Below are 23,281 nucleotides of genomic sequence, written 5' to 3' on the forward strand. Positions count from 1 at the left end.
AAAAAACAAAATATATATAGAAGAACGGCGCGCACATCATAAGATATCGCATTTTTGCCACGTTTAAGCATGCATTTGATTCATGACGTTGGTAGCCCATCATTTGGACACTTCATTTTTTTCGTCGCTATTGCTCGTGATATGTTTCAGCAGAACACTTTCGACAAGAAGTGGCCAAACAATGCACATTCTCCGAAAGTAGAAAAAAAAAACCGAACGAGTGAAGGCTCGAATTTGAAAGGCAAAGAAGACACAATTGAATGACGCACAATGCACTTTTTTGCCGGTCGTTTGTTCTTTGGCCAGTATGTTTTCGGCGTTCACCTTTCGCTGCAATCATTACTGGCTATCAAAAATGCCCGCTTGTTCGTTGGGTTGCCATTTTTTTTTTCACTGCTGCTGTTGCCTGCTTGCAAAATGCCGAGCAAATGCGTTTTTTCGCCTCTCTCTCTCTCTCTCTCTCTTTCTCTTTTGTTTGGCATCAGAAATCAGTGCTTTTGGCAGCCGCACTCTCCGAAATGGAATTCGCCGAATTGAACAAGTACTATACACAAGTAAATGCGAACTGCAGGCTGAAGAGGAAAAGAATGTCGTTCGGTGTAAATCTACTTTTACACGAATTAAAATAAATACGCGAATAAATAAAGTTGAACGGCCCAAAATGGAGTGGAATGAGTTGGTGTGCTTGTGTGTTTTATAAGCTCTCTTTCTTGCACGGCATATAAACACGGCGAGCTCAGAGCTTCTTAAATAGTTTGTGTAATTGAATGATTCTGTTCTTCTTTTTTTTTTGCTTTGACATGAATGGAATCCTTTTAAAAACTCATAGTAAAGTCGTTGCGAGCAAGAGAAAGAATGATTTTAGCCAGATTTATGTCATGTCTGAGCTTCAAGCGCAACGTAAAGAACTAATTTTTGTACGAACGAACGCAAAAGTCGATGCTCTCATCACCTTCACACATTCTTATTGAAATTGCGTACACAACCGTTCCAAGCACACCTCATGCCATATGCTGTGAGAACCATTCTCATGTGTGTACGAACTCTCTTTAATATGATGAATCAACAAAAGCAACAACACAGAAGAAAAAAAACGTATATTTAATCGAAATGAAAGGCAATCACTCAAATGTCAAGTCGGATTCAAATTCGATTCAGTGAACTCATTTGAAGCGAACGAGAGGGCGCGCGCGGTTCGAAAATGAAAGAAAAAAAACGACATCAACTAAATAGAATGTTGCTGGCGGCGGCACGGTAATTAGAATTTGTGGATGGCACATTTTACCTCGAAAATATCAACGAAAAACTAATAAAATCAACTGATATATGAATCCCAAGCGATGAGACATTGGAGTGCATTCGTTTATCAACGTACCGGTGATAATGCGCACACAAAATTTCATCTCGAACGAGACAGATGAGAAAACACATTCAAGCGGGGAATAACAACATGAAATTGGAAAAACCATAAATGTGACTTATGTGCTCCTTTTTTTATCTCATCTCCAGGCTCATCACATACACAAAATAGGCTACCACATTTCGAAGGTTTCAAATTTTTGTCCATTCTAAATGCATTCGTTCTGTTTGTTTTTGGTTTCAATTTTCTCTCCTCCAGCCGTGTTGGTACTTTCTAATTTTACCGTTTTAGTGGTGGCTGCACATATTTGTGCACCGCAAAAAAGAAAGTAACTGGCCAGGGTGATATTTTGAGTGTGTTTGTGTGTGCATGATTTTTGAGTTTTTCTTTCACTGGAAATAAGGATGTTTTGAAAAGTCATATGAGTCGCATCATATGAGCAGATCATATGGGCACCATAAACGACCACATGCAATGATTTCGTTTATGACTTATTTTGTGTTGGTAATCTTCTTCGCCGTGAAACCCAAAACGTTTCCGTTGCATCCCGATAAGCAAATATTGCATTGGGAAAAGCCCAAAAAAAAAAATCATAAATAATACGAATTCGTTTATCGTTATGGTTTTCATTTTCTTTGCTGGTTGAACCAACTGATAGCCTCAATGCCAGCCGATTCGATCCGGCGACCAGCCTGATATGTACATTTTCATTCATGAGAAGAAAAAAACATGCATATAAATATAAACGAAGCAATCGATAACGAATTTGTTTTCATTAGTTATCACCATTTTATCGCATCGGTCGTCATAAAAAGCAAGCCTTCAAAAACTGATTGTGCCCGATTTATGGCTGTAAATAAACTAAAACAGCACACACATATAATTTATGACCGAATCACACAAAGTGATTTTATCAATCGATTTCAACTCCCAATCCAATTTCGAATGGAAAAATTTAGCGCAATAGGGAAAAAAAATTCATGCCTAACATTTACCATAGTTTGAAATGATTGAATACGAAATGATATAACGATATTTGTTTTTCTTTTTTTCTCTGTGTGTGTGATGATTTAGTTTTAAAATTGGCGAAGAATCGATAGTATTAGTTTCAGTTGGATTGGATTCATCACTTGAAATTCAGTGCTATTTTTTTGTTTTTATTTGTTCATATTTTGGTGTGTGATCGCAGGCACACGTAAGCAGTTGATCGCTGCCCCCAAATGGACCAAAATAAAATGGAATATCGATGTGGTGCATCATGCTATTGCGTAGCAGAGGATTAGAAAAAAGAGCGAAAAGATATTAGCACAATTTTTGAATGTCAACCAAATGGAATTTCTATTGAATGCCATAATAAATATAGTCAAGACAATTGCCTCAAATCGTAAATATGTATAAGTGAAACAACTTTGGCCATTAGATGAATGATATCGGAAGCCATGCAAATATACAGGTGACGATGTAGGCGTTCGTTGTTCACAATGTTATTGGTTAACATAGAACAAGAACAGAGGCAAACGGAAAAAAGCGAAAGCAGCACAATATACACGCACTCAAAACGGTTTGTAAATTTGATTCACGCGCCGAATAAATTATCCAACAGGATTGTCGATATATTAAACTGGCTAGAATTCACATTCGCATCCGAATATTTAGAGGAAATTTTCAAACTTTTTCGAAATAGTTGAAATGAATATGCATAAATTTAAATGGGCCAGTGTCTCTCTCATCGAGTTGATATCACATCGATTTGGCTAACGCTCAAGGAAACCAACGCCAACGGTGTTGATGGGAAAGTGCGTAGTTAGAGAAGCTCATACAAGTTTGTAGTCAAGAATTGAAAGCAACTCTGATGGAAGGAATGATATCAACGGCTTTTTGCACGCGTGTACATTGATAATTGCGTTTAGATTTGGCCTTGATGCCAAGAACATAAATACCGCTGGGAGATGAACGATACAGTGTAGCGTTGACCATTTACCAATACATTACATCAGCAAACAAGAGAGAGAGAGAGAGAGAGAGAGAGAGAGAGAGAGAGAGAGAGACACGGAGAGAGATTACATTTGTTTCTATTGAAACAACTCATTTCCGAAACAGAAATCTTTTATTTATTTATGGTGATGTGTTTGTGTTGTGCTTAATTTTTCGTGTGTTGCGAATATAAACAGCACGGGCCCATTTTGCGACTTTCGCTTTTCCATCTGTTTCGTTTGCTGTCGTCTCCGTTGCCGCCACCGCCGTCGTTGTCTTTTCCATGCGATTCTTTGCAAATTCTATTCGGCCTATGTAATATGTAATCGGTGCAACTAGCACGAGATCGACAGCAATATATTGAGAATGTCTGTAGACATATTTTTCTCTCTATCTCGCATACACGGATGCCAATCACAGCATGCGAGCGCGGACTGCGTCGGCTAAAAAGAAAAGAGACACCCAAATTGCGCCACAAATTTATCAAATGCGTCAAGGTCGATATTGTTCACACAGTAATTCGGCATTTATATGTGTTGTTTTTTCAAGAGGCGCTATTGTATTCCACTTGGTAGACATTAAGCATTTTATGCGTACATCCGACATTACTAGAGCAAGCGCTCGTGCACACAATGCCCAGCATTACCAATTTTTCTTCCACACGCTTTGATTGATTGCGCCGTTTTTTTTTCCCGCTCTTCAATATGTTTGTATTATTACCATCGCCTTTTTTGACTCACTTTCGATTCTCCAAATTAAACGCGTGTTTGTTTTCATTTGTTTTTCTTTGGCTGCTTAGTTTTTCATTCATAGACTAGTTGCTTGACATGATTTTTTTTTGTTTGTCTTTATTATTGTGTTGTTAAAATGGCAGCGCCCTTAATAAGGTGTCCATGCGACCAAAACACAAAGAAGTCTGCGTTCTTAAACTAAAATGCTAATTCTATTGAAAACATATTCTTTCCACATCGTCTCTTTCTCACTCTCTCTGCCTCTCTCTCTCTCTCTCTCTCTCTCTCTCTCTCTCTCTCCTGCTGTGGAACGTTCCAAAAGTTTTCAACAAACGATGAACATATTTAATTAAATTGAATTATGCATGTTATTCATCGCTCACACTTTCAGTTCTCGGCATTAGACACGATCGCATTTATGGCATGGAATAGTATTTTTTCCATTTTTAATTGGGATTTAGGGGAAGTTAAAACAATAATAATATATAATCGTTTGGAGCGGATATTATCGCTTGTCAGAACCATAATTTTATTCGGTGTGTTTGTTCTTTCTTTCTTTTTTTTTCCGTCGCTTTTTGTTTGATTTCTTGCTACCATTTTCTTCACTATCATTAAATTAGCTGATGTTATGGTCGCTTGCCACTCTGTACGCCACACACACACACACACACACACACACCGGCACTGACACTGTGTCATTTTCGCCAGGTTCGAAAACCTTTTTTCGGAAATCGTAAAACCAAATGATAATTCAACACACCAGTGTGTAATGAGCGTGTATTAAAAATTAACGAGCAACCGATGAATGTATCGACATATGACCGAAATTGAAATGAAGAGACATAAAAAAGAAGCAAAATTGTGACTCATTTTAGAATACAAATATCCTGTGCTGTGCTGTGCTGTGCTGTGCTGTGCTGTGCGTTTGATTTCTTTCATTCATTCGTTGGATTTTTTGTTTCGTTACATTTTATTTTTGGCTGTTTCCGATTTATGTAGGCTTACTATAGGCTGTCGATAACGACAAACATTTTTTTTTCAACACTTTTTTTCTCCAACATTACTTTTGCTCATTCCCATTGCTTGTTAATTTCAATTCATATACGCATTTAATTTGAAAATTAAAAAACATGACGTTCACATTTTATCACAAACGGAACCCAGCCTAAACCACTCGACAATATCTAGTTTAATCGCCATTCTAAAATAAAATTCGTCCGTTTTATTGCTTCGTGGTTTTTTTATCTCTTTTTCATCGTTGTCGTCATTCATTTCCTCCTTTGAGAAAATGCGACACTGTTGCATTTAAAATGCGTGAGAGACTAGATTCGAAGTTGAAAGTGCAAGCTGAACATACACACACTGGCAAAACCAGGGAGAGAGAGAGCGAAACTTGAAGTATAATGACGCACATTTCGATTCGGTCGGTCGTTAGAACGGAAAACTTATGGCGCGACTGACACTATTTATAGCATTACTGCAATGGACATTCTCAAAAGCGCACACACAAAGGAGTGAAATAGAAACAAACCAGCCAACTATTTGACAGAGTTACACAGGAACAAGAGAGAGAGATAGGAAAGATAGAGTAAAGTCACTTCAAAATAGCGCCAAGAGAAAGCCAATAAAATGCTGTTCGCCTCACAACATTTCACAACATCGACGTAATTGATTACAACGATCAACTGTGAAAATCGTCAAATAACACATCGGTCAATAAGTCCCGAGCCTAACCACCAAGTGGCAACACTAATGTCAAACCCATATCATTTTCGAAAACTACAACCTTTTTTAGGAATCCAGTCAAAATTTGAGCCAAATCCGACCATCAGTTCGCTAATTACAGCACTTTAAATGAAGCAATTTTCCAATTTTCCAAAATCATGGAAAAACTGCATTTCTCCTCTCGATTTGACACATGTATTCCAGAAGAAAAACGAGCAGGAGTACCAAACCCATACTATGATTAGTTTATGGCATCCTTAGGCTTTCGAAATCAATCATTAGATATGGAAGAATTGAATTTATGCATAGCCATAAGAGCGATTTTGTCGATAAGCCTCCAAATTGTTCAAAATATGTGGTTTTGGAAGAAATCATTGCCAAAATCCGTTAAGTGATATCGGAATTCTCAAATGTGATAGTTCATAGATTTGCTAAGGCCATAGGGCAACTAACTCAAGCTATAGTTACAACTTTGCATGGATATATGCATATGAAATACTCAATCGAAAAAGCCTTGCCGCGTTTTTGGATATGGAGTAGATAGAACAGTTTTTTGGGGATTCGAAGCCCGTTTGGAGCTGTATAAGTAAAATTTGAATAGGGTTTTGCCTTTATATATTAGAATTAATGTATTTTGAGTTCATTTGAATAGATTCGATCTATAAATTGCGGGTAGAAATCGCCAAAAACGGTTTGTAGCGACCAAGGTCGCAAAATATGAGTTCGGGCATTATTAGTGGATTTAGGTATAGAAAAATATTCGCGAACCAGTGGGAAAGATATAAAACAACATGAAAAGTCACTTATGCATCATTTTAGACCTATCCGAATGTCAAATCTTGATAAAACATAGCAAATTTGGCGAAGAAAACTATGTTGTTCAAATGCGAGTTTCATCCAGGTCAAAGAACTGTTTATATGGTGATATAATTGAACGAAATTGGTTTCAAACTGCTTCACTAACCATTGTATTTTTTAGGTCTGGTCATTCTCTGAACTCTCCACATGAATATACTTGAATACAATGCATCAGAAGAAAGTTATACCGTTTTAACGGCAAAATTGAAGCATTTTCGGGAGTCTTTCTCTCGTATAGCTGTAACTAGCAAACTGATGGTCGGATTTGGCTCAAATTTTGACTGGATTCCTAAAAAAGGTTGTAGTTTTCGAAAATGATATGGGTTTGACATTAGTGTTGCCACTTGGTGGTTAGGCTCGGGACTTATTGACCGATGTGTTAAAATGGAGTTTTGTCACTTTTTTCTGTATTGAATGAGCAGAACAGAACCAAAAAAAAACGTCAACCGATTTGACGGGACAAAAAATAGATGTTGTTGTCGTCGTTGTCGAATTAAAAAACAAAAAACCAACGCAAGGAAGTCGAATGGAATATTTTCGATTTTCCGATGCGTTTTGCCAAATGTTGTTGGATAAAAACATTTTCAAAAATAAGACAGGAATTCGAGTTAAGCAATATACAGGCAAAAAAGTAAATATAACACATTCCGAATAGGGAACGCAACACCAATGCAAAAAAAAAAAAACGCGACAGGGGAAAAACAACGACGACTCGACACTCGGCAACGATTCAAAAATGGAAAAGCAAATAAAAGTCCAATGGCATGAAATGAAAATGATCGTGCTCAAGATTTCCAACCATGTATCTAATTACCGAGCCAAACCAAAATTCAGAGAGGAAAATACGGCGAGAGTAAAAAGAAAGAGGAAAAGAAATACCAAGTCCATACAAAGTAAAAATAAACATCACACACACACACATTGACGCTATCGTTTGGATCGCACCTATAAAAAGGGTGCTAACTGATCTCTTTTTTTCGGTGTTCCGAAACGGTCGCGACGAGTGTGTGAGAGAGAGTGAGGCAATTTTCTTTTGAGTTCTCAAAGTGAATGATTTCGATCGTGCATTTTTCCACATCGCTGACAGCCATTGTGTGCAATCGTGCTTAGATTGTATGCACTGAGCACACATCATCTTGTGCTAATTAGAATTTCGTTGGCCATTTTCAATTCATTTTTTTTTTCTTCTCTTTTTATCGATTCTTCTACTTTTTGGTTGATTTTGCTATGTGTGTCTTGGCAGCGGATGCATGTTTGCATCGGATGGTACAAGAATAGACGGCAAGCAAATAGACGAAGAAGAAGAAGAAAAGAATAAAACGAAGAACGAACACAACAATTCGACGCACTGTGGAAACACGAGCATATATTTTGTAGTTCGCTCGCGCCAGTCAACATAAGTACTTTGCATCAAGAAAATATAATATTTATTTTGAGAATAAGGACTGCCACACAGTTGAGCCACTGAAATGGATCTCTCAGCGCGCGAGGAGTGCGCGCTCGGTTGCCGATCGGAATTTGTCCGACTCGTTTTTTGTTTGCAAACATTTGACTTAAAACACGTAAATATATATATATATATGTATGTATAAAATAGGTAGACAAGTGTGAGCGCGAGTGAACGAGCAAGTGAGCTAAACGAGTGCTCACATGCAATTAATGGTCTCGCAAAGATCCCAAGAACTCAAACGAATCGAATTAGTGAACCAACACAAAAAGTCACGACATTCAACTGAAAGATTAAGTATGCAAGCACATAAATAATCGGCAATATTATGCTGACCGTGGCTAAGGAACAAAGGAACCATTTCATCGAAACCAAATCTAAGTGTGGAAAAAAAATGAAATGCATTCATATTTCTAGAGCAAAAACATCAAGCGTAAGCGGCGCATTGACATTGCCGTGGTAAAGAGAGAGAGAGAGAGAGAGAGAGAGAGAGAGCGTGTATGTGTGTGTGGATGGAAGAATTGAGAAAAATTAAAATCAAAATGCGTGTTCACTTGTGATGTCGCTGACTTTGGAACGCGCGAGTTCACTTGTTGGTCTTCTTCGTGGTAACACGTTGAAAATGATGAACTTCATCATCATCATCATCACAACAACTTTCATTGTTTGTTTCAAGACATAGATCGCGACCGCGCACAACATCATTTCTACATTGCCACTTGCATATTGTTATATAAACAATTTCACGGCACTGTAAGCATCTCGTGCGCACATTCATTTCGTTCGGTGTTTTTTCTTCATTCTTTCAGAATGCGCACACAGAATTATTTATCGGTTGGTACATTACGTACATTGGCTGCCATATTCCATTCGGTGATCATTTATGCGTTTGAAGAATCTTTTTATTAAAATATTCTAATTAATACCTTGCGGAAGTGCAAATATGTGCTCGTTCGTCAGAACTTATTGAATGCAATTCTCCATTGTTTTGTTTTTCGTTAGCACCAACCAAACCGAACCGAAGAACATAAAACACAAAAATATGTGTTCATGCATCGCATTCGTCTCCCGCTCTCTCTGTGTGTGTACGTGTGGTTATTTATTTGCTTGCATGATCGATTGATTCTCATGTTCAAGCCATTGGTGCGTTTAGCAGTTAAACTGACACGTTCATTGCATGCGATGATCTGATAGAGAAACAGAAAGAAAGAAAGAACACGCGCATCGAACGGTATGGGAAAAACTAATGAAAATAAATTTCAGTTATTTGAATACAGTTTAGAATTCGCACGCACAATGGGGCCGCCAATTGAAACGCACACACACACGCTCGACACTTTTCGATAAATTCACAAATGCGGGCTCATTATTCTGATAAACGAACAAGCCAAGCAATAGCAGCAGCAAAAAGAATGTATGATTCAATAAATCATTTCTGAGAAATTTCGGTCTAAGCGGAATTCAATTTCCTTTGTGTTGTGTTGCGACGTGCGACCCAGCGTCGCTATGCCATTCCACAAGCCGTAATCTAAACAGAAACCGCAATTTTGTCGCTTATTTATTTGTATTGGTGCGTTTCCAGCGAAAAATAGTGTTTATGAATACATTTGGTCAGAATGACGAATTAATCGAGCGTTCAATTCGAAACGAATTTAACCAGTTTACGATCGTCTTCCCGAGATCGAAATGGTGCGCCAACCAATAGTATGAGCAGCACAGTAGAAGATGAGGGAAAAAAAACGAAACTGAACGCAACGGCACATTCAAATTTGTTTTTTTTTGGGAAGTGTTCAATTTTAATTTCACATGTTTCTGCTCTAATGTGTTTGTCTCGACGATTGCACTCATTCGCCGGCAGAATGAAAACGCAGATGAAAAAAAATACGCGGCTCTAAATTCATGTGCTACTTCAACGAATGTGTAATTTGGGACCGAATTTTTTTTTTCGCATGCTTCACTATTTATGAATGACAAAATCCTGTCCCATTACTAACGCGATCCGAAAAAAAGAGAAAAAAAAAAACACAAATAAACCGAAATTCTCCCATGTTGGGCCATCGTCAGTGTTTGAGTATGCGCCAATTCAGCGTTTATTGCTATTATCAGAGTTGTCGGATTTCTGCTTTATTTATTATTTTTCTTCTTATTCAATTTTTTGTTTGTTGGTTTGCTTTGGTTTGGAATCGTTTCGCGAACTCCTCCATGTGACCGAGCTCTTCAATTGTGATACCGAAACTGAAACAAAAAACTGTTCCATGTTTTCATTTGATACGCGACAAATTCCAATTTGACTGCACATTCTTTTTTCTTCGCTGCAAATTCCATTTGCTCGGTTTCATTGCGATTTGTAAACGGTTCGTTCGGTGCACATGATTAAAACATTAATGCTTGCGCGCGCTTGCATACACACATGTATACGCAAATATGAAATTTTGTATGCGTTTGCTGAATGTGACGATCGTTCTGGGCCTGGGAAAAATGCACACATGAAAATTACACGAAAAAATCCGAGCGCGTAATACAAATCAAACAGGCTGTCATTGGCGCATTCTTTGCAGCACCAAACTGAATCCAGACTCCAAATGATCGAGTTCACTGAATTGGGTTTTTTTTTCTTCCGTTGTTGCTTTTGCACTCAATATGTGCAACACTCAGCCGCAACGAAAGTGGCAACTTCCTTTCAGTTTCAAGTGATTCAGCCAATTTCTTCAAAGAAACCAAACAAAAATATGGAACAAATTTTTCATGGGCTCAAATGGGATTTTCATATGCAAAGCAACATGTTGATTGTTTGGTGTGAGTGTTGCGCACTCCTTTGTGGTTACATTTGTTTCCATTTTTAGATGTTTATGTCAATTTGTGGATGTGCCTGCCATCCGATTCACGCAAATGGATTGCGGGAGAGTGAGTTTGAGCGGTGCTGTGCTGTGCTGTGTGAGTTCCGTTCTCGCAAGAAAATGCAATTTATAAAATATCGTGCGGAAACTTGCCGAATGGCGAACATGAAAAACACTCGACAGATAAACCAACTCATTCGCAACCAACAAAATCATTTCGTCTCGCACACAGAGCATACACACATGCGAAGGAGCAAAAACAACAACCAAGAAAATTGTTAAATAATAAAATAAAATATGCAATAAAATGTAATAACAGCCGCTATTAAAGCGAAGTGAGAGAAGAAGAAAAATAGCGGCCGAGAATCAGAATGATGGTGTGTGAGTGTGTATGATCAAAGAGCAAAGAAAGGAATTCTTATAACGCATTCTACAGTATGCATAATGCACAGCAGACACATAGCCAGCTCTGGCTAATTCACCCCGGCTCTTTCTTTCCCACTGCCAATTTTCCATGACTCTTATGTGTTTGTTTTTATTTCTCCGTTCAAATGAATGCAGTCAAGCGAATTGTATTCATGTGTATACAAACCGTCGTCGCCCATTTCGTAGTTTCGTTGAAGAAATTTCTTGTGTACCGGTTTTTATTTCTGTCTGTTGCTGCACCAAAGTGCCGCAGAAATATTAATGAAAAAAATTCAGTTTTTCACTCATTAGACAATTGCCCAGATTCAATCGATATTTCTGCTCGGGCTGATTTAATGCTTAAGCGTTTGGTGCGCTCTTTTCGCAATTTTGTTCATTGCATGAACCAATTCTTACCGGTGGCGACCGATTTTCAATTCGGTCACAGGTATTGTCTGTGGCAATGGATGTCTGTTACCACGACCAATCGTTGCTGCAGCGGCTGCTAACGTGGATTGTAATTTGCACGCTTCACAGCATCTACATAAAATTCAAGCAAGTCTACCAAGGTATTGACCAATCTCAATGATCTCTATTAAATGTAAATAGGTGCGCAACAGCATGCACACCGCTATCGAAGTCGGATTCGCGCGCGCGCGCGCTTCAAACATGATCGCGATTAACATACCAAACTAATTGTATCTCTTGTACACAACAGACACTGGGCAATGGGCGCTCGGCCTTACGTTTTCGTGCGCGCAAAAAGAATGCATAGTAAAACATACACACATATTATAGTCTTTTGCTTTTTGTTTCCCTCTCGTCTGCAAGAACGGAACATGTTCAGAGAGATAGGCTGTGTGTTGTTATATTATGGTTATTGGCATTTTTCTATGTTAACTATTGAGGCATTTCAAGATTTGTTGCGTATATTATTCGTTTTGTCGGTCTTGTGACTCGGCAAATGGTTTTGTGTGCGAGTGTGCGCGCACACGAGACGAGAGTTTCTGTTGCAGAGACTCTCTTCTCATGCACTGCTTGCGCTTTAGTAATGATTATAATGCTCAATAGGCCATTTTTATTGAGTACGAGTGTCTGACGCGCGCGCGCACGCGCGCATAGCCTTCGCAAAGCCAGGCAGGCTAGCAAGCCGGCAGCTCGGCATTTACTCAATTCAAATCGATGCAACGCTCCGAGCACCAAGCAGACATACAACTATGCTCGTAACAAGTAGTAATAATGTCAATGATTGTTAATGATCAATGATCATGATGACGTTTAGCAAAACATAAACATTCTCTATAATATGGCTAACTGAAATGGTTTTATGAATGAATGCCGTGACGAGATGGAGAGAGCATCGAAATACGGCAAAGCAGCAGTAGTATAGTTCAACGCTAGCATGACGTAAGCAAATATTGTGTGTATGTGATTCATCCCGACTCTTCGCTTCTCTTCTTCGTTGTTTTCATCTTCTATTTTGTTGCTCTTTTTTTTTCCGTCGAAAAGCCACAATTGAACATTCTCATGAAAAAAAAAAAAGAATAATGATCAATTATTTCATTGTTTGAGGCAGATTTCTATGGAATGATACACTCACACTCATGACGAAATTGCTTAAACAAATCGATTCAACAATTCAAATTGAGATCAATTTCAATGTTTCTGATGAAAATTTTCTTTTTTCCAGGATTTTTCTCACTATCCGGAATTTTTTTTTCTCTCTCGCAATCGAAACCAATTGAAAAATGATTAAATCATTGTGATTAGAAAAACTAGCTCCTTGAAATAATAATCTAATCAATTTCAATTTCGTACAGACACGCACACATTTCGCTCTCAAAAACCAGAACACGAAAAAAATAAAAAAATAAAATATGCGATCATTTAAAATAGAAAGAAGAGAAAAAAAGGAAAAATCTCAAGTATCTTGGTTAAAAACAGTAACATTATATTGGTCAAAACATGCGAATACTTTGGCCCCGAAAAATAAAAACAACAAAAGCATTAGGAAGCGAAAAAAAAACCAAACACACTGATAAACTAGATTTGTAAAATGATGACGGAACGCACAAGGCTTTCGCTTTCGCGTGTAGAAATTATTATCAAAACGTGCCATTTCTATGCTGAGAATTTTCGGAGCGACTCAAGGAGTGTGTAAGCGATTGACACAAAAACACAAAGTTGCAAACAACAAAAATAATGCGATCGCGTTTGAATTTTGAACTTCTTAGTATAATTACTACGCATCGCATAAAAAAAATGCACATGCTGAACTTAATCGAGATACCAGAAAGAAGAAGTAGAGACAAAGAAGAAGTAGAGACACAGAAAAAATGTCGCGATAATATATTATAGAATTTATGGTTTGGGCCAAATTTGTGAATTGCCACACATGCCATGTCCCAGAGCAGAGACAGAACAGCCATCACACCGATACATCGATGTGTGTGCCTAAATTATATGCTTTACATTTTTAATTAATCGTCAAAGCTCACAAAAGTGTCACCTGGATGTGTCGTTTAAAGGAGACGAAAAAAAAAAACATTCATATCCATGCAATAGATCGACCGACCGATCGACCGAGTCACGGCATTCGCGAAGTTGCGACTTATAATCAAGTATTCACCTCCGTTTAAATGGCTACACACGCATCGTATAAATTTAAATTTCAAATTCTCCTTTGGATATTCTGCGCCTATCAACGAAACCATTTTCGATAGAAATTAGAGAAAAACCCATCGACAATGTGTGAAACACTTTGAATAAATTGCGAGTTTTTAAAATGAAAAAAGGGGCACGCATGTTTCGCATTATTACACACACATACATATCGATACATGTGTGTGTGAATGTCTATTTTTTTATTGCACTCGTAGCGCGTATCTTCTCCCCCGGGTAACCACACAGTAAATATGCATTAGCTCTCGATACAGTGTCTTTTAAGCGACATCGAGAATCGTTGCGTGTTGCCAAGCGGAAAAATTAAACACACTTACACACACAGTACTACACGTGTGCAGTTCGCCGAAATCAAACGTCTATTTATATACATATGCAAAAACATATACATTTTACACATCCTAATTTAAACATATGAGATGATCTCCGATTGTTTTATATTTGTTCCTCAACTGATTTCGATTTATTTATTATGCATTGAATTGTGTGCCTTGAAGAGTTTGCGATTCAAGTTAAAATGATTCCCAATTCATACGTGCTAATATCTATTGAAATGAGCCCTTTTGTTTCCCTAAATTGATCATGTGACATTGTTTCTGATATCGACACGTATTCTTGTCATTTTGCTTACGCACAATCTATCAAAATATTGGCATGAACCGTACCGCAGCTTCGGTAGGCTCGGCTGTACAGCAATTGATCGTGCGACCATAGTCTCCGTTTTTTGGAGTATATAATGTGCGTGCGTTGTGTGCTTCGGAAAGTCGAGCGAATAGTTTTCTAGTCACGTAACATCATCATTAAACCATCTAGAGCTAGCGTCTCAAACGCTGTCTGTGCGATCGCTTCCGATTGTAAACTGCGTACGAACATTCTGGCTTTGAAGTCGGGCACATTCGACGCATGACGATTGTATAATGTATAACTTTGATAGTAATGAAAATGATGATAACCTGATATTGGTCGGCTTTTGTTATCATACGCACTTAGTTCGGTATTCACGCAATAGAAAAGGCCTAAATTGCCAACGAAAATCCTATTGCCAATTAACATGCCGTTGTGTCGCCGCATGTGACATTCGATCTTATGATTTCTCGATTCGTTCACACAAAAATCATCGGTTGTCATGTGCTGATTTTGCCGGCCTAAAATGTCCCTCTTTAGCTCATTCATTGATGATTCGTTGAACTGGATTGGTTGGTGTCTATTTTTTTTCACACATAGGCATATGATAATGCGAAGAATTTCGAAGAAAAGAATGGAACCAGCTCAGCGAAAACTGGTGAAAATTAGCATTTGCCAAATTATTCGCTCATCTTTTTTATAAATAGGCAGCTGCTTTTCAGCAATAAGTTACGAAAGCAATGAAAACTAAATTAAGTTTTAGGAGGTTAAATTCATAAACGGGTCATAAACATACTACATACACACAGCAAATTTTTTCGCGAAGCAAATGTCTGTGTGCTTTGCCATTTCCCGTACTCGCTATTAACCCAAATGTGGAGCTATTTTAATTGCCATTGACAATTATAGATCATAAATTTAATGGGCCATAGCATATGTTTTTAACATATCTCCATCATACGATGCCGAGACTTGAGAATCTGTTTTCTTTCCATTGATGAATTTTATTGCACATCGTTGTGCATATCATCAATTTTTACATCCATTTTAATGAATTTCGGCTTTAAATTGGCGCTCATTGGATGCATCATCAGCTCCGATGTTGAGCTCCGTCTACCGTGAGACCACCACCAACCATAAAAATAATAACAATAATATTTAGCAATCACACAACAAAAATTCGAGAAGAAATCTGTTGACACTATTTGTTTAAGTGATTTTACAAATAGCAACAATTCGACACAATACGCCTTATGAAACCGGCCATTTCGGATATTAAACAATTTGAACGGTTGTGTAAATGTTGACGTGCACGAGCCGGACGAAAATGAGCCAAAATTTTGCATGGCAAGCAATTAAATTTAGCAATTATCGTTCAATAAGACAGATTGTTTGCTAGACTCACGCGCCACACACTTACAATTCACTTGTAACCAAAACAAAAAAGATCGGCGCAAATGAAATCTGAGACAAGAGGGAAAAAATGGTTTTCAAAAGAGAAGACTGAAGCGAATCATCTTATGGACACAAGTGTTTTTCCGTGATATATATATTTGTGAACGCATGCATCATTCTCTTTAACCGAAGTAATACTCGATGAGATTTATTTCTGTTTTTATTTTGTTGATTTTCTCTTTTGTTGTGGATTGCCGTGGAATTTCGTCTGTGTTGACTGTTGCTCAAGATATTTGCTTTAAGAAGCACCTAGAATATATAATAGTATTCGCGTCATATTTGTTGAAATTTGGCAGTCTCATGCGTTAGATGGACGAATGTGAATAACCTTCAGAAATGGCTTGGTGACACAACGCTAGAAAGAATTTTTTTTCAGAATAATAAAAAAAAAAGAAACGAAGAAGATAGGACTAATGCAGGTTCGATGGTGAATGGACGTTAAGCAGAAAACATCGATAAACATACGAAAATAATTAGAATTGAAAATAGCTAACAAAAAAAAAAACCGAACCTGCTGTAAAAGGTTGAACGGAAAGATAAAAACAAATTCAAATTTGGTTAGAAAAACAAGACCATAAAGAATTCATTCACTTGATCAACCGAACAAATTTCTCGAATGATAGTTCACATCGTTCACACGAAGCGATTCGAAATGGGTGCACAGTCGAACTGAATCGAATCAAAGAGTAGAAAACGAGAGAAAAAACACATGATTTGTTTTCGGTAATAGGGGCTTCTTTTTTTTAGGTAGACGAAAAATGCCATTATTACTAATTCAATCGATCGCATCGACCTGGAATTGCTTTCGAAATGGAGACACCATTCAGTAAATTGAATGAATTCGATGCATTTTCAAATAATGTAGACTGCTTTCGGTTTTCGAAATGCGCCTCGAAATTTACCAAAAAAAAAAAAAATCCATTGGTCGAAAGCTGGCTGAATCACAGATAAAAATTAACGATTCGAAGAAAGATGCTCTAGCGTTACATATTCTACTTACCAAAACGAAAAGTATACGAAAACATTAGAAATAGACGGAGGGAGAGAGATAGAGACGAAAGAGAAAGAAACACACACTGAAACTGGTTCGAGTCAATTTGGAATTTTGGACGTTTATATGGAAATTTACAACGATCGGCTCGATTCTTCTCACTCTTCTTTCACTTTGCGCTCACAGTGTGTATCTTTTTCTTCGTTCGGGTGTGTACTCTATTCCCTTGTGTTTGGTTGGTCATCTGTTTTCTAAATAATAAACAGCATCAGGTTGAAACTGGTACCCATTCAACGTGCCAACTCATTTTCATGTGAAAATCAATAATACCTGATATGATACCACGCCAAAATGGTTACGGAAGAAACGCGCCATCGTAGTGTGTGTGTGTGTGTGTGTATGGAGCCAAGGTGCACACACGATTCAAAGCCAAACAATTGAAATTGAATTTCAGAAACTTCGATTGACGGCGATGAAAGACGTTTGGGTCGCATTCAGTGCAATTATATGACAAGAGAGGGAGCGAGAGAGAGATAGACTGATACAAATCTGTTGCACGATATTCCTGTATAACGCACAATATCGAACGGTTACATCGTTTTGTGTGATTACATTAACCATTGGAAAATGGATGTTCCAAAAATATTATCGCTGTCTCGTGTATATATCTATTTCCTTTTTGAACATTCTCAATCCCATCCGTTCACCGTGTTTTGTCCACTAAATTTTCCAAAACATTCAAATATTTACCGACTATTTATGTTTACAAAATGAAATATGAATCGTTTCGTTTGCTTGTATGCATTCATAACCGTGAAAACCGTACCGCATTCAACGATCGAGATAGAGTCTGTATTTACCCGATTAGAACGATGCAAGCCCAAGTGAGATGTGTGTGGCAACAAATCATCAAAACAATGGATTGGGAGCATTTACTCAGCACTTAGCATATTCTAATCGGCTCAATATCACCGGTTTTACTATTTTATTTCGAAGTTATTCAGTTTTCCATTTGTTGTTTATCTTGCGTTCAACCGTTTTTTTTTTTCTCCTCTTCTTTCGCCGGTTTCGGTTGGATCATTCATGAGAAATTCTTGTCGATCCAGTGTTAATGAACCGATACCGAATTTTGACCAACGTCCAACTATATAACATACAATCGAGAGAAGAAACGGAAAGAAACAATTCGGTAGAAATGTGCGAGAATGACGGCAATCGGGAGACAAACGTTTTTGTTGCTCAGAAACAAGATTTGTTTTATATTTAACCAGATTGTTTCGTTTTTATGGAGCTTTTCCCATAAATACCTGTCGTCTTTTTTGTTGTATTGTGAATACGATGTATTAATTTTTGCCGGTTAAAACCCTGAAATGAAATGGTCAGCTGTTGCATGCGAAATTCGCCGTTGATACTTCGAATTTCGTTTTAATACCGATATTACGGTTGTAACGAGGCATTAATATGAATTAGTGATTGCATTGTGATTATGTAGTAAAAAAGAGGTTTCCCTTTAAGCATAACATTAAACAATTTTTTATTGTAATATGTTTCGTTTTTTTTAGAAAAAATGCGTGCATTCACATTCCATTTGATTCATTTTTGCGTCAAAAACGGGTTTTTCTTTCGAGTGCTCAAATGAAATGTGAAAACCAGAAAGAGATAAACGTAAACTGCACAGTTTGATTTTCTTATTCGCCTTCTATATCTTTGATCGTTCTTTTCGAAATGCTCGGAACCAAGCGCAGATGGATAGATCGAGAGAGAGAGAGAGAGAGAGAGAGATAGAGTGAGAAAGAGAAAAAAACGGTTAAATTCTTTTGATTTACGTATTCGGGGGGCATATACACTTGTAAGCATGTATACAAGCGTGCGTTCACCGAGAGCACCTTTCACTTTGAGCAATTTATGATCAGCGAGACAAAAAATGCCATCGGACCAAAGGAGAAAAAAAACGGATCGGCAAATTAATCGAATTTCATTATTCTCGTTCGCCGGCTCGTTCACACTCTCGTACACGAGTTAGTGCTATGCGACGAGTTTGCAAATCGAATTCCATATTCAAATGCGATTCTTCGCATGCGAAAATGATCGCCGATAACATCGAACCACAATGTAATGGTTTGAGTAGTTAGCAACATCATTACAAAGAACTCACACGAAAATTTAGATGTCGACCGTATAATTCCGTCGTTAAATGAAGAATGTCGAGCCTTTAACGCCATGTGCTGTTATCGCTGTGTGCATGAAGAATGCTGAGAAATCAAATGGAAAATTGATTTTAGTGCTAAACCATTTGGAGCCGCTTATTCACTATTCACTTATTTCTCTCGATTTAATCTAATCAAAACACTTGTATTTACAGAACGATAGACACACGTATCAAGTTTTTGATGAAGATAACGCGCTAAGTATTTCGATTTTTTTTAAGTAGTTTTTTCTCAGGAATATCTGATCGGAGAACGAATACTGGCGTCGACAACTTTTCTTCATTTGTGTAATCATTTTTATTTATTACACGCTGAAATATTCTGAAGCGCGTAATAATCAGATAATCCGTACACACAAACTACTCTGTTTATCTTGTCATGTGAAAGGGACGAATGCCAACAGCTCCATTTATTATTATATCGCATTGTCGAAAATCAAAGAAAAAACAATCACACACACACACACACATTCGAGATATATGGCTGAACGGCCGAACGATAGTTTACAGAACTCTCTCTCTCGGATTCATGTCAATTTTAAGAGCACGTAACAATACACACAATAAGGAAAATGTGATTGGTCGATCTTACGCAATAAAAGAGATCAAGAAACTCTCTTCTGAAGTCGAGACACACGCACATTCAGGAATGTGTAAATATAGAAAAGTGACTCGAGAACGAACAGAACGGAAATCAGTTGCTATTTTCGAAAAGAAAGAAGAAAATTAGAACTCGCCTCTTACACAGTAAACACAAGCATAGGAGCATAGCATGCAAATGTATACGGGATCAAAGCATCGCCTTTCAAAAATGTTCTAACACCGTTGAAAGCAACTTTTACTCGGAATCTGTCAGCTCAGCCACAGTTCTGCAGCCCAAAATGACAAATTTTCACACAAGTCATGCCCTCTCTCTCTCTGTCTCTCTCTGGTTAAAATATGAATGATCCCATTCAGAAATGAGTTCATTACACTCGTGGATAAGAACACAAGCCAATAAATTATGTGAATTAGTTACGATCAAATGTAGGACGATTTATTTTAGAATAGCTTTTTTCTGTTGCCTCTCGACTTGATGTCTCTAAATTCGTTTTTTTTTTTTAATGTTTTCGTTTATTTTTATTTGCAGAAGAAGAAATTGACGTTGTCTCCGTTGGTGATAAGAACCTACCGACAAATCCAAGTGCTCGTGATCGTCGTGCATTGCAAAATAAAATCACCTCACGTATGGTAAAAACAACGACTGGCATTCATACGATAGCACGCAGACGCATTTCAAATGGTTCGTCCGATGATTCAGCATACGGTAGTAAAGGTTCACCGGAAATTGCATCGCCAAATGCTGGCTCACCGATCCGGTTAGTCGTCTCAAATGGTGCACGAAAACGCGCTAGTCAAGCAGCTGCTGCCTCAAGCCCAAGCCCAAGCCCAAGCGCAAAACGTTCAAAAGTGAGCAAACAACAGAAAATTTCAAGTCCACCAAATGGCCGTGTCTCACTTGGTGCTACCGCTGCACGTCGCAATCACAGTCCAGTAGTCGAAGTAGGCGAAGAATTGGAAACGATAGAAAAACGAAATTTGCACAATGACATGGAACGACAGCGTCGTATTGGTTTGAAAAATCTATTCGAAAATTTGAAAGATAAAATTCCATCGTTGCGCGAAAAGGAGCGTGCACCAAAGGTGAATATTTTGCGTGAGGCCACCAATTTGTGCACGAAACTGACGCAAGAAGATCGTGAATACGAGCAACAGCTGAAACGAAGACATCGACTGCAGCAGAGGTTAAAATACCTACGTGAACAGCTAGCTGCTCGCGGTATGTACTGAAGGGATGCTTCGGTATTGAAAACGAACTAAATATCGAGAGAGATGAAAAAAATTTCAGTTTTCTACATTTTAACTGAACATGCGAGAAGAGAAGGAGATCAAACCAGACCATTATCATCATCATCCAACAGAGAACCAGTTTTGGATGATTTAAAAAAAAAAAAGAAATTTTACCGAACCATTTAAAAACAAAACGAAACAATTTCTTATCCCCAATTGAACACACTCTCGACGCTGCCGCCAGTCGGGACACGAAACGAATTTTGTGAATAAAGATAGAGTGAACATCAGCGAGAACGAGTGAAAATGACGAGATTTCAAATAATGTTTTGAGTCAACCGAACCATTGTGCAGAGCACATTCAGTTGATGTCGTCGTCTCCCGAAATAGACCAATCATTTGTCAAATGAAAAACAGCCCCGAAGCCGATCACCGACCAAAACACAACACGCCCGGTGCGCGCAAAGTGACGGATGCGAGAACATTTGCAAGAAATGAAAAAATTAACCAACAACCGCAAACGACAAACTAAAACAGCAACGATCGCAAAATTCAATGTTTGTACGCTTTTTATTATATTTAAAAGAAGAAGAAAATAGAACTTAGGATAAGATGATTTTTGAAAAGTAAAATAATAACTATTAAAACATTATATGCTTTTAAACAAACAAAAAAATTATATGATACATTGAAACATTTATGCATCAAACACAATATTATATCACATTAAATACATTATGACATTCAAGTAATATAATATCGATATTGCAAATGATGTGTGAACACAGCAAACAAAAAAAAAATGAATTAACCACGGCGATATAACGCCAACTTGGATAAAACAAAACATTGAGAAAAAAAAACAATTATTATATTTGAAAAATATATATCGATATTTTGTTAGGAGTTTTTTTTTTCTTCAAATTGCAGCTTAATGGATGAAGCCAAGAACCTTCATCAAAATCAGGATGAGTAATAATGATGAAGAGCATTTGAATAGGCATATAATAATGTAATTAAAATGAGCAAGAAAAACAATTTAAAAACATCTAGATAATTAAACTTGATATAAACCTATAACATTTGAATATTACTATGAATAACTACTATGCAAATGGGAAAACAAAACTGTTTTCTTAACCTATTGAAAGAGAAGAGCTTTTGCTATAAGAATAACATTGAAGTTTGAATTGAAAAGCATTTTTTTTTTCTTAAATGATAATGGATAATTATTAGTGAAGGAAAAACGTAGCTAAGCAGAGAGAGAGTGTGTGTTTGATTAGAACATAAAACAAGAATATTCTATTATAAAACAAGTTTTGAATAAAAAAAATCCTATGAAAATGTATCTAATGAGAGGGAAAAAAAAACAATAACAACGTAGGTTTAGACACCGAACACAATTTAAGCATATTTTGAATATAATACGATTGGATTTGCCATATAGCAAACCAAATCTATAAGCATTGTTACGCTGCGTTCTCGATTCAAAGAGAATTGAATTCAATGTTCTGTTTTCGACGACGCTTGCGATTCGAGACAACGCAGCCAAAGTAAGCAAACAAACAAGCATTGGCAAAATACACACACATAATATATATTACAATTACCTATTATATCTTAATTTGTTTTTATTATTTTTTATGTAGATCATAGATTCTTGTTGAATAAACTACGAAATGAAATATCGATAGTTATTTTCCGTCAAAGGGAAAACAAAATAAATTCTAATGAATGAAATGAAAGAAGAAGAAAAAAAATGACCGAAATAGTTCAACGACAAGAAACAAATTCAAAACAAATGCAATGAGAAAAAAACACAATAGACCAAATTGGTAAAAATTAAACACACACGCCGTACTGTTTGCTCCGTTTGAGCATAGATGATGATAGTTATAGATGCATAATCTTCATTTTTTTACAATACATTTTACACTGATCAAAACCAACATCATTTTTTTACCTCCGGTTTTTTAAAAATATACAACGCAATAGAATCGATTAAGACACATGGCAAAACTCCATACACACACACACACACACATGCAAAACAAACGAAATAAAACAAAAACAAAACCATATTCATCTATGATCACGAAGTAAATCTAAGGTAGTCATGAAAAATCAATAAAATAAAACGCCTGATAATTAATCAC

At 37.2% G+C, this 23,281-nt stretch overlaps 1 protein-coding gene across 1 annotated transcript in view; it reads left to right on the top strand.

The window, feature by feature from the left end:
• The window catches only part of LOC129569328 (myc protein), a 55,552-nt gene extending 32,625 nt beyond the window's left edge, over positions 1-22,927 (top strand). Inside the window, exon 4 of the mRNA XM_055448066.1 lies at positions 20,425-22,927. Coding sequence (XP_055304041.1) covers positions 20,425-21,125 — 701 coding nt within the window. The 3' untranslated portion in view covers positions 21,126-22,927. The remainder of the gene's footprint in view (positions 1-20,424) is intronic.
• The last annotated feature ends 354 nt before the right edge of the window (positions 22,928-23,281 follow it).

The sequence above is a fragment of the Sitodiplosis mosellana genome, unplaced genomic scaffold (assembly GCF_009176505.1).
Source record: "Sitodiplosis mosellana isolate CC-2019 unplaced genomic scaffold, AAFC_SMos_1.0 Smas_scaffold_30, whole genome shotgun sequence".
Classification (NCBI taxonomy): Eukaryota; Metazoa; Arthropoda; class Insecta; order Diptera; family Cecidomyiidae; genus Sitodiplosis; species Sitodiplosis mosellana.